This window comes from Lemur catta, chromosome 3 (genome assembly GCF_020740605.2).
Source record: "Lemur catta isolate mLemCat1 chromosome 3, mLemCat1.pri, whole genome shotgun sequence".
Classification (NCBI taxonomy): Eukaryota; Metazoa; Chordata; class Mammalia; order Primates; family Lemuridae; genus Lemur; species Lemur catta.
Window position 1 is genome coordinate 94,362,552 of NC_059130.1, and position 12,043 is coordinate 94,374,594.

At 58.6% G+C, this 12,043-nt stretch overlaps 1 protein-coding gene across 3 annotated transcripts in view; it reads right to left on the reverse strand.

The window, feature by feature from the left end:
• The window catches only part of PTPRF (protein tyrosine phosphatase receptor type F), an 84,550-nt gene that overhangs the window by 17,148 nt on the left and 55,359 nt on the right, over nt 1–12,043 (reverse strand). For 2 of the 3 annotated variants that reach the window (XM_045545645.1, XM_045545643.1), the window contains exons 10-15: nt 11,835–11,971; nt 11,248–11,392; nt 6,574–6,879; nt 5,724–5,917; nt 1,170–1,287; nt 514–1,092 (exon numbers count right to left, since the gene is read on the reverse strand). In XM_045545645.1, the coding sequence (XP_045401601.1) occupies nt 514–1,092; nt 1,170–1,287; nt 5,724–5,917; nt 6,574–6,879; nt 11,248–11,392; nt 11,835–11,971 (1,479 nt within the window). Of the gene's footprint in view, nt 1–513; nt 1,093–1,169; nt 1,288–2,589; nt 2,617–5,723; nt 5,918–6,573; nt 6,880–11,247; nt 11,393–11,834; nt 11,972–12,043 lie in introns of all 3 variants that reach the window. The other variant, XM_045545646.1, reaches the window with a different exon arrangement.

Consider the following 12,043-nt stretch of genomic DNA (forward strand, 5'->3'; position numbering starts at 1 on the left):
AGGCCTAAGCTCTTCCACAGTGAGCACCAAACAGGGCAGTGGAGGCCAGAGAGTCGTCGGAGGTGTGAGGGTAAAAGCTGGAGTTCACAGACACCAGGTCAGAGTGACCAGAGCTCAGTGGGTTTCAGTCACGAGAAGCACGTGGCCACAGACCACAGCACGGTGGAGCATGCTCATTGAGGTCAGTGGGTCGTGCCCCCAAGAGATCAGCGTTATACACCAAAGATCAGTAGGTTGCATACCCAAGAATGGTGATGCAGTCAAAAGAGATCAGTAGGTCAAGGTTAGGAGAGACTGGAAGGTCACATAGCAGAGGTCAGTAGGTCAAGGACAGCAAAGGTCAGGAGGTCAGGGGTCACCCAAGAGCATGGTGCCCATTCACTAGAGGTTAGTGGGCACAGTCATGAGAAACTGGAGGGTCACACACCAGAGGCTGGTGGATCACAGTCGCCAGAGGTCAGTGTGTCAAGGAGACCAGAGGTCCCTAGGCGCTGCCATGTCCACAGCACACACCTTGCTCCACAGGCATGGTCCGGGACTGGATGCTGGGGCTGAGCGGGCCGGCGCCTTTGCTGGTCCATGCGCGGACCTTGATGTCATAAGTGGTGTCCGGCTTGAGGCCAGAGAGCATGAGGTGGGTGTCTGCAGTGACGTTCTGTAGCTCCTGCTGGCTGTTGATGTCACGGAACACCAAGGTGTAGTTGGTGATGCGCCCGTTCCTCTCCGCCAGCACTGGCGGGTCCCAGGCCAGTTCTGTGGTAGATGTGGTCAGTCCCGTCACGTGCAGGTTTTGGGGGAAGCCGCTGGGCAGGTCCTCGGGGGTTGTGATCTCCTTCTCGAACTCCTTGCCTGGGCCAGCACGGTTCTTGGCAGCAAGCCGGAAGATGTAGGTGGCCCCCTTGTGTAGGCCGGTGACCGTGAAGTGTTGGTCGTCCTTGCCAAAATCTATGGTGTTGGGCCGTGCCTCGTCGGCTCGGCAGTACTGCAGCCTATAGCCCAGCAGCTCGCCAGGCAGCTCCTTGGGTGGGTGCCATTGGAGCAGCGCAGTGTTCATGGCCGTGGTGCTGACCATCATGGTGGGCTGGCCTGGGACTGAATGACCACGATCTGGGCTCTGGTGCTGCCCTCTCCCCACTGCCCCCCACGGTCTGTCCTGACCCCTCACTCACCTGCCCCTGTAGTCGTAACAATTTTGGGCTTGCTTCGGGCACCATCCCCCTTGGTGGTATAGGCGGCGACAGTAATGGAATAGGTGGTCTCTGGGGTTAGGCCACTGATGATGGTTTCCTGAGGGAGAAAGAGGGGCCCATTCCCATCACAGTAGTGCAGGGAGAGGCCAGATCACGCCACTTGCCTCAGAATCTAGCCCATGCAGGGCCAGGGGTCATGGGAGGCAGCCAGGCAGGAGGGATGTGAGCTTGGGAGGGCCCTGCCAGTCCTGGGAGTTGCATGCGCCTGAGGCAAACAGCTCATTCTTCCTTTCAGACAAGAACAAAGGGCCACAGTGTTTCCCTCACTCCATTGTGCTGTGAATGACACCTCATGAGGTCCCTGCACGCATGCACACACAAGGCACAGAGCCTCGCACGCACCCTGCATGGCTCTTGGCACACACATGCACACAACCTTCAGCTCCTGTGTAAGCAGGTACAAGGCCCCTTGCAGACACTAGGGCATGCATGTGTGCACGCACACACAGCACAGAGCGAGGTGGAGACAGGGGCTAAGGTACCACCTTACAAGGCCCAGTCAGGACCCCACCTGACCCCCATTTAGGTGACTGACTCGGTGAACTTCTGTGTCCTGCAATACCTCCTGAGAAGGTGGTGGGGGGTAAGGGTAAGGAAGAGGACAAAGAACCTCCACCCCTGGGGAACTCACTTCCCCATCTGTGCCCAGCAATGCCTGAGAAGTCAGCCAGGGCCATGTCCTTCCACCATGGCAGACCCTGCCCACGGACCCATCTCCAGAAAAGTCATCATTTCTGGACATGCAGAGAAACACCACAGGGGGTCAAGCCACACCACAAAGAAGAATGGGAAAGAGGGAGGGGACCACCGTGCAGTGGGAACAGAGCTGTCACCACCAACCCTGGTGTCCCTCCAGCTCTGAGCCTCGGGTGAGGCCACTGCGGCCACCACCAACCCCTTGCAGGCCCCTTCCTGCCCCAGCTGGAGGATCTCCCAGGGGTGGGGCTCCAGAATGCACCAATGCCAGAACCTGGCTCCCTAGACTGCCCTCCCAGCCTGGGCCCTAAAGCAGGTGATTTTTCACTCCAGGGATCAATAAGGCCTAACAATCAGGATTGGATTTAACTCTATCCCTGTCTGGCCGGAGCAGGGGTTGGGCCCTGGTCGATCATGAACATTGGTCTCAAATTGCTGCTCGACAGGCGAGAAGCAAGGATTAGAGGAAATGCCAATTGCTGCTCAGCTCAGTGCTCGCGTCTAAACGCCAATTTTCTCTGGATGTGGCTGGTGCCCTGTGGATCTTGGCAGCACAGGCTGGCAGGAGAGGAGGGAGAGGGGGAGTGTCCCACGAGCCCAGCCTGACCCAGGTCTTGCCCACACTTGCACACCTGTTACTTACATAGTCCTCGGACTCCTCTGGCCGCCACTGACCGCGGGAGAGGGAGAGAAAGGGAGACAGGATGGTGAAAGCCTCTGCCCTGGAAGGGGTCTAGCCCGGAGGGAGCCTGACCCAGGGAGGACAGATGGAGGGCTTGGGCCTCTGAAGTGCCCATGGGGGTAGCACCCCAGGACCCCTCCCTGCCTCGCTGAGCACCAACTGCATGTGTGAGGGCTGAGGAGCGGAAGGGGACCTGGAAGGCAGGCAGCCTGAAGGGAGACGGCCCACTGAAACCGAGGGACCAGAGAACTCAAAGCAGCTGTGTGAGGGAGAGGCTACCTGACGTGGGGGCTGGGTTCAACAGCTTGGGCAGAGGAGAGGGAAGACAGCAAGGGCTGAGTGGGGTGACCATACACCCTGGTTTGCCTGGGGCAGTCCTGGCCCACGTGTGTTGTCATGGTATGATTCTTCAGAGTCTCCTACTCTCAAAAACACCCCAGTTGTGATAATAAATTATATAGTCACCCTAGGCATGAGGAGTGTCCCAGAACAGTAAGAGCTGTACTATGGCTGGGGTGGACCAAGGGGCAGCCTGGGCCAGCAAGATCATGAAGGCCATGAGTGCCAAGCTTGGAGCCTGGGCCTTGCTCCCTAGGCACAGGGAACTACTGCACCTCTGTTCCCTCCAGGGGGTGCCCGAAAATCATGGCAGGAAGGGAAGTTTCAGAGCTGTCAGCGTTGCGGGCCACTGGTGCATGCGGGTATGCTAGCTCGAAAGGTGGAGGGACTGAAGTCTCCATTCCTAGGCCCTGCACAGGGAGATGGCCCATGACATCTCTAGGTCGAGGGGACCTTGGAGTACTCCAGCGCAATCACCCTCACAGTGCTGGTCTGGCCTCTGCCCACTGGCCTCTGTGCTGGGTGGCCTTCCTCCTGTCCTAGGAAACTCTGCTGGAAAGTCATTGTAAGAAGCATGAACAGAACGTGGGGGGAGGCTATGGACAGGCCCTGAATGGCCACTTTACAGGGTATCGCTGGGCCCACCTATGCTTGCCTAGAGGGAAGCCCTGGGCTGTCCAAGCTAGACCTGGGCATGGACCATGGTATCTTTCTTGTATCACAGGCAGATCGAAAAGGAAGGGAAAGACAGAAGGTGAAAGCAAATGGAGAGAGAGGGGAAAGGAAGGGATGAAAGGAGGGGGAGGGAGGAAAGAGAGGAGAACGAGCTAGACAAAGACAAAGGCTACGTGAGGGAGAGAGAAACAGAGCCCATGAGAGGAACACAGGCAGATGGGGAGATTGAGTCAGACACCCTCAGAAACAGAGAGAAGGAGGCAGCCATAAGAGGAGGAGACAGGTCTGGCTCTACACTTCTGGGGTGGGGGTAGGGGCATGTTCCATATGGTTCTTTCAGGACTGGTAGGGGCCCTGAGCTAAACAGATGGTGCTGTTGGGTGAAAAAGCATAGGTTGTGGTGTCCTTGACAGGAAAGTGCAGGGGACAGCTGGGCCCTGTGGCCAAGCTGGGGAGCAGGCCCCATCTGCTCTCCTACTGGCTTGGGGCAGAATGACCCAGTCCCAGTGGGGCCACGGGGGCAGGCCTCCACCTTCAGTTGGCCCCCATGGAGCCTGGGCTCGAGTTTACTCCATCATGGGATGTCTGAGGCTAAGAGAGCAGTGTCCCTGATCCTTTGGCTCAGCTCCCTTCTAAACCACTTGGGACCAGAAGGGGGCACCTGAAGTGGCTTCTCCGGAACCCCACTGGCCACAGCTGTGGCTGCTGGTCCCCTAGGATGGGAGGGGCCGGAGAGCCCATTCCTGGGATGTTTCTGGGTGGGTGTGTTTGCTGAGGCTTCATGAGGAGCCCTCGACCTGCCCAGGAATGCAGGCGGGTGCACATGCCCGTCACCTCCACCCCCTGGTCCCTCAGCACCAGGCAGGCTAGAGGAAGAAGAGGGCACCCGCTGGGCAGAAAGGAATTTTGCTTCAGAGGGCTAAGCCCAGCCAGAGGTGTGAGGCTCCTGTTTGTCTGGGTGGGTGGATCCACCCTTCAGCACAGCATGTAGAACATGGGGAACGTGCACGCACCCCTGCTCCCGGCCCAGGCAGGGGTGACATTCTGGACGGGGAGGGCTGTGTGGGCTGTAGTGGGAGTCTAGGTTCTGCCCCCTGGGGCTGGCTTAGCATTGGCCCCTGTGGGCCCCCTGGCCCCAATTCTAGTGGGGAGACCTTGAGAAGAGCCCACCCAGGTGTTGTGATTCTTTAGCAGTCTTTTGGGAGAGAGCTCATGACAGCAACTGCAGCCCTTCCCCAGGCGTCCAAAGGCTTGGCTTCTTATCCAAGCTCAGCTACCCACTTGCTGGGCAATTCTGTACTATTCACACAACATCCCAGTGTTCTAGGTTCTTCATCTGAACAGCAAACCAGTGCTCAGAATACCCCAGGGACCTCATCCTAAGCTCACGGGCACAACCATTATCCCAGGAAAACAGCAGCACACTGGAAGAAGGGTGAGGCTGTCTAGCAGGCCTCGCCCTTGAGGGAAAACATCAGGGGCTATGCCATCCTCCTGGGGACTAGGAGCAGAGAAACACCCTGCCTGGCAGTTCGTGGAGCTCTGCCAATGGCCCAGTCAGGGCTTAGACTGCCTAGGAGTGCCCTCCTGCCTCCGGCTGCGGGAGGAGTAGATGCCAGCCCAGCACTGTCTAGAAGGAAGAAAGATCTCCAAAGTCCAGCCTAATCACTACTGTCAATGTGCCTCCTGCAAACCACAAAGGCTGAAGCCTCAGAAGGGGCAGCAATAGGGGCCTGGGGGCTGTGGGGACTGGGCTCCTCAGTGTGAGTGCTAGTGGCTGAGCCAGAGGTGACCACCAGGCTAGGATGCTAGCAGGACAGATGGGGCTAGTGGAGTGTGGGCTACACAGCTTGGGCAAACCTAAGACAGAAGAGGGAGTGTTCTGGGACCTGGCCCTACCTGCCCGATCTCAGTGCACCCCACCCTGATGCTGCAAGGCATCTCTGGTCTCACGACCAAGGAAAGGCAGTCACAGCACCTCTGACAGCACACAGGGAGGGGACACATCTGGGCTCCAAAGAGGAAGCAATGCGTGCTGTTTTCTGTTCAACCTTCCACCCCACTACCACCCAATGGTGCACCTGGGCCTCAGCCAGCATGACGTCCTGGATGACAGGTGTGCCACGGGGCTCGCCATTCTCCAGCCGCACATAGGTGACCTGGTAGCCGCGGATCTGGCCATGCTGCTTGCTGGGGACAGGCAGCTTCCAGGAGACGTGCACAGAAGTGGAGTTCAGCGGCTCCACTTCTACCTTCCGTGGTGGCCCACTAGGCACTGGGGGCCAAGTAAAGAAGGGAGTCAGGTCTGGCAGTGTCAGTCTGGCTCAGGTGGGCACCACAAACTTGAGGGCCCTGCCTCTACACCCCATGCCCCCTGGAAAGCCCCTGATATAGTTTCCTTAGATCAGCTGTCCCTGCTGAGGAACATGGAAGGCTCCCTCTGCCTGCCCCGGGGAAGAGCCCAGGACTGGCCCTGCCCACCCCTCTGGCCCCAGGCTACCTCACTTGGTGGGGAAGGCAGATGGGGGTAGAGGTGGAGTACCAGGCATTTGACCACCTCAAAGTCAGCACAACCTGTCCTAACTTCTCCTAGGCCCCCAAATCATGCCGATGTCCAGCCAAAGTGGAGTCTTGCTGATTCTACTTTGCATATCTATTGTACCAATTTTCCAGTCTCAACTTCTCAAGTCTTAGGTGAGGCTGCTGCTTCTGCCTTAGCCTTTTAAGGTTTCGGCTGCCTTAGAGACAGCCCCAAAGGCTGAGCTTTGGGCACTGGTTGTCCCATAAGCTATCTCCCCAGTCTGGGCCATTAAGCCTGCATCACAAAGATGAGTCCGCCTGGGCTGGTTGGAGGCACAGGCCCTGGGGTGTGTGGGGGGTGCTGTCCGAGGCAGAGTGCCCCCTCCCCCACCCTGTGGTGCCACTGCCTACCGTCCTCATCGGTGCGCACCAGCACCGGGCTGCTCTCAGGGCCGGGGCCCACGTCTGTGTGTGCCCGCACCCACACCCGGTACTCGGTCCACTTCTCCAGGCCCACCAGGTCCCAGCTGGAGTGCTCGCGGCTGATGCCATCCACCACATGCCGCCCACGATCCTCGCCGTCCACTGCCTCGTAGGCCACGGAATACTGGGTGATAACGCCGTTGCGGCTGTCGGCCGGCGGCGGGACCCAACTTACCCGGACCGTGGTGGAGCCCGCACTCACACATGTCACCTTCTGGGGAGGGGCTGAGGGGGCTGGGGAAGACAAATGGAGGGAAGCAGGCAGATGGAGGGTGGGGATCACAGGCACGGCAACTGAGTCACAGGGGATTGGAGACTCACCCAGGCAGGCTACCCCTTGAGTGCTGAAATGGCCATCCCAGGGTCCCCTCTAGGCAGCCGCTACCACTGATGCCAGACGGCCTGACTCCCTTTGGACTACAGGCCTCTCTCTGTCTCACTCCTCTTTCACTCACTCACACACACACACACACACACACACACACAGCCAGTGTCTCACATACAGGGTCTCACACATATTCAGTGTGTCACACACACAGGGTCTCACACCCACATTCGGTGTCACACAATGTCTCACACACTGCCATACACGTTCAGTGAGTCAGTGTCTCACATACAGTGTCTTATACTCACACTGGCCGTATCACATATAATGTCTCACAGCATCATATACAGAGTGTCTCACACGCAGTGTCTCACACAGTCACTATCTCACGGTGTCTTACAGTTTCACACACTGTTACAAACACAGCATCTCTCATACACGTTGTCACACACAGTGCCTCGCACACAGTCTCACACACGAGAAGCTCTGACACAGCGTCTCTCACACACGAGGTCTCTCCCACATATATGCTGTATCGCACAAAACACACATGGCACAAAACAACACACACAAGCATGTGGCCACCCCACTGCCAGCCACCCACACCCCGTCACGCACACAACCACACAGGGAGAACCGCTCCATGCTGCCACAGCCACAGTTCTGCCCTCTGCGGAAGAACGGCTCCGGCGGCCGTCTGAGTGTAAGGCTGCCCTGGCCTATGCCTGCCTGGACAGGGTCTCTGTGCCTGAGCCACAGGGCACCGCAGACTGGAGGCCAGACCTGAAGGAGGCCAAGGCCCCTGGGGTGTAGGGAGTGCTCAAGAGAGGCAAGCTCCCTGGGGGTGAGGAGGCAGGCGTGTGACATTTCCAGACTCCATGCCCACTGAAGACTCAGCTACACTACACGGGCGTCCTCTCCATCTCAAGTTCTGCCCCCACCCGCTATCCGGGTGACATGCTGGCCAAGAGCCCCACACCTTCAGGGCGTTTTCCTCTCTGCACAGCTGTGGCCACACCCTGGGTGCTGCCACTACTGGGAATGGGCCTCTCTCCAGGACTGTGGCCTCCCACCTGCCCTCATAGACCCACCATCCTGGCTCAGTGGCTCCAGGCCCCTGGGGACCCCGTCCATCAACCTCGTCCTTCCCACCCTCCGTAGTCAGTTTCCACAGGCCACCACCACCCTCCGTAGTCAGTTTCCACAGGCCACCATCCCACCACGCTGTCATCAATATCCCAACCTCCATCACCTCCTGATCTCTGTGTGCTGCTGCGGGCCCACGCGAAGCCCTGGATGAACTCAAACCTTCTCCACAGCTGGCATCCTGTGAACACATTCCCAGAGGCCTCACCTGGGCCTCCGTGCTGCCTGCTGCTCTCTGCCCTCTGTGTGCTCTGCCATGGCACCCGCCACCCGGCACCCGGCCCTCCCCTCCACGCTCCCCAGGCTTCCAGTTCCCTTTGCCTCCCTCTTCTCAGCACAGGACCCATCTTCGCTCTGCATAGAAAACCGAGCCTTTCAACAGCAGCAACCTCCATTTCTTGCTACCACACCCCTCATCCTACCTGCAGCTGCACCAGGTCTCTCCTTTCCGCCCTCAAGAAGACAGTGGAGCCACCCGTCCAAGGCCAGTCTACCACCACCTGCGCTCTGCCCCGCCCCCACATCCCCAGGCCCTCCTAGTTATTAATCCTTTTCTTTCCCATGGTTCCTTGTTTTTCCTGCTAACTCCTTCCAACAGCGTCCAAACATGCTCAAGATGTTCCTACCTTAGAAGAAAAATCCCACCCTCAGCCCCAAAGCCCCTTCCATCTACAGTGGTCCCCTCCTGCACAGCTAAACTTCTCGGCCACGTCTGAGCTTGCTGCCTCTGCTTCCCCACCACTGTGCATGCCTCACAGAGCTCCAATCTGCTAGCACACACCAACACTGCTCCCGGCCGCCCCCACCTCAGCAGACCTACCGGGTGCTCCTGACTGCCGACAGTGGCACCTGGTCTGCTTCCCGAAACTTTCTTCCAACCTCTAAGGTCTCCCCTCCCCTGATTTCCTCCCATCTCCAGTCTTTTTCTCAGAGTCCTGCACCTCCTGCCCTGGATGCTGGCAGCCCGCCAAACAGTGCCACACGGATGGCACACAGCATCTTGAACTTGGGTGTCTGACACCAGGCGCACTCTTCACATCTGCCTCTGCTGCATTTCCTATCCTGGGGCGGCACCACTCTCCTCCCAGGTCAAACATACCAGAAACAAGATTCATCTTTGCTTCCCTCTCTCCCGGGCCCCATTCCCACTCCATCACCAAGTCCTGACCAGTCGGTGACTCAGACGGCTCTCAAACCCTCTACCACCACTCGCCACCTCTCCTGGGCCCCCACCTTTTGTCTGGACTGCTGCAAAGCCTCCTAACTGGTCTCCTGCTTCCTTGTGGGCTGCCCTCACTGAGGGCACTGAGCAGCCAGAGCCAGCCCTCCTGCCTTCTGTCTGTCCCTAAGGTCCTGCCCACTGTGGTGCTTTAGTGGTGGCTCGGTCCTGACTACAACCAGATGCCGTCCAGCTCAGGGCCTCTGGACCTGCAGACTCCTGCCCAAGGCTGGTGTGTTGTCTGCTCCCGCTCCTTCTCCCAGTTGGTTCCCACCCTTCCTTCAGGCCTCAGGTGACCCACTACCTCCCCAAGGCAGCCCTCTTTGACCCCTCAGCCCAGAGGAGGTTCCTGTCACATTATCTCTCCACCCTGTTCATCTTTTCCATCGCTTTTATACAAATGTCATTAGAAGCTTGTTTAGGGCTTGGCATGGTTGCTCACACCTATAACCCTGGCACTATGGGAGGCCGAGGCAGGAGGACCGCTTGAAGCCAGGAGTTCGAGATCAGCCTGAGTGAAAAATAGAAAAAATCAGCCGGACACAGTGGCATGTGCCTGTAGTCCCAGCCACTCAGGAGGCTGAAGCAGGAGAATCACTTGAGCCTAGGAGTTTGAGGTTGCATTAAGCTGTGATTGTGATGACACCACTGCACTCTAGCCAGGGCAACGGAGCAAGGCTCTTGTCTCCAAAGAAAAAAAGTTTGCTTGGGTAATTACAGGTGTAACATCTGTTATCTGTCTGCCCACTCAACTGTAGGATCTCCATGGGCAGAAGCCATGTCCACTGGTCATGCTGCCAGCCCTGCACTGAGCATAGGGCCTGCCCCTCCACAGGGGCACGGCAGGTGCTTCTAGAATAAATCCATGAACACAAGGTCACACACAGCCTCTTGACATCACTGGTAGGTACGTACAGTCCCACGTCATAACGACCACTTCACAAACACTGCTGTGGTTTTGGTCATCATCACGTGTGGTCACCATCAGATCCCATGGTGCCGCCCAGCCCGTCACAACACAGCCACATCACCTCACAGGCAGTGGCGTGCTGTGGCTGTGTGATCACAGGTCACCTAGCATCACCCAGTCACATTCGCTCTCAGCCTGCCATGTGGAGGGCTACAGAGATCCATAGACACCGTCACAGGGTCAGGCCAGTCACCCACACAGGCACAGGCACGGGGGCCCCACCCAAGATCCACCGACATGCACGCACAGGTGTGTACAGCCAGGTGGTGAGGTGTGGGCACACACCCGCTCACAGGTAGTGCCACGGACACAGTCACAGCATCAGAGCCTCGGTGACACAGCAGCACAATGCCATATGGTATTCACACAAGTGGCCTCACAGACACCCCCAACGGGGCCATGGGGTCCCACACACCGACACTTAGGCAAGCTCAGTCACACGATCACATTCTCACAGACCTGTCCCCAAGTGCAGGTGGCTCAGGGTGACTACACGGCTCATAGGTGATTCTCATGGAGGGGGTGTGAGGAAGGGAACATGGGTGATGGGGAAGATGAGATGCGAGGCTACGGGGAGGGGAGACGGCCGCCAAAGCAGGTCGGGGAGATGGCGGGCCCACCACTGTGGATGGCCCAGTTAGCCACTGTGACAGCGCAGGGGGCAATGGAGGACAGGGACAAGTCACAGACAGAACTCACCTGGTCAGGACGGGACGTGGGGGCAGGAGGCTGGGCAGGGAGCAGGGAGTAGCGGCCACCTGGACACAGACTGGGGGTACTTACCTGGCCCTCTCTTGGGGTCCAGACCCAGAGCCCAGACCAGAGTCCAGCCCAGGGCCCAGCAGACCTGCCCACCCGCCTGGTTGAGGAGGAAGGGTGTGGAGGGGTGGTGTGTGTGTCCCCGCCCAGATATAACACGCGGTGGCCTCAGGAGACACTTACTGGACTGTGCCGTGCGGGCCTCAATGGTAGGCGTGAAGACGCCCACCCCCAAATCTGAGCGGGCGGCCAGCTGGAAGCGGTACAGCGTGTCGGGCTTCAGGTCCTCTAGAGTGTAGGAGGAGGCGGGGTCGAAGGTCACCTTGTGCTGGAAGAGCAGGGAGCACTCGTTCATGGACCGCTCTGACCTCAAAAGTTACTCAGAAGTTGTTCCCCAATATGGCTACAGTGTGATGCCTCCAGACCCTCCAAAGCTCAGGACTGGCCCCACACCACAGGGCCATGTGTCCCACACCACAGGCGCCTCATGGGAACCACCTGAGACACATGGGGGGAGCTTCAGGGCTCTGCCAGTCATGTGAGCCACAGAGCCCAGGAGCCCTAAGGCCAACCCAGGGACTCTATGCCCAGCACAGGGTGAGGAAGGGTACAGAAGCATACAGCCCATGTGAGGCATGAAGCCCCAAGGAGAAACCCTAGAGGCTGTGCCCACACAAGCCACAGAATCCAGAAAAGCCAGCCTGGGTAAGCCCATCATAAGACCCTCAGGCCCCAGGAGGCCCCTCCACCTGGCCTGCCTCGTGGCTCACCTGCTGGCCTTCGTCCTCTGCTGCCCAGTACACCAGCTCATACTTGACGATCCGCTCCTGCGGGGGCAGCAGCCACGAGAGCTGGATCCTGGTGTCTGACTCGGCCTCGGCCTGGAAGTCCGCGGGCTGCGCAGGCACTGCAACACCCCCATGCCAGGCGCCGTCAGCCTCGCCAAGGCCCCAGGGCAGGGGCACCCAGGGAGCAGGCA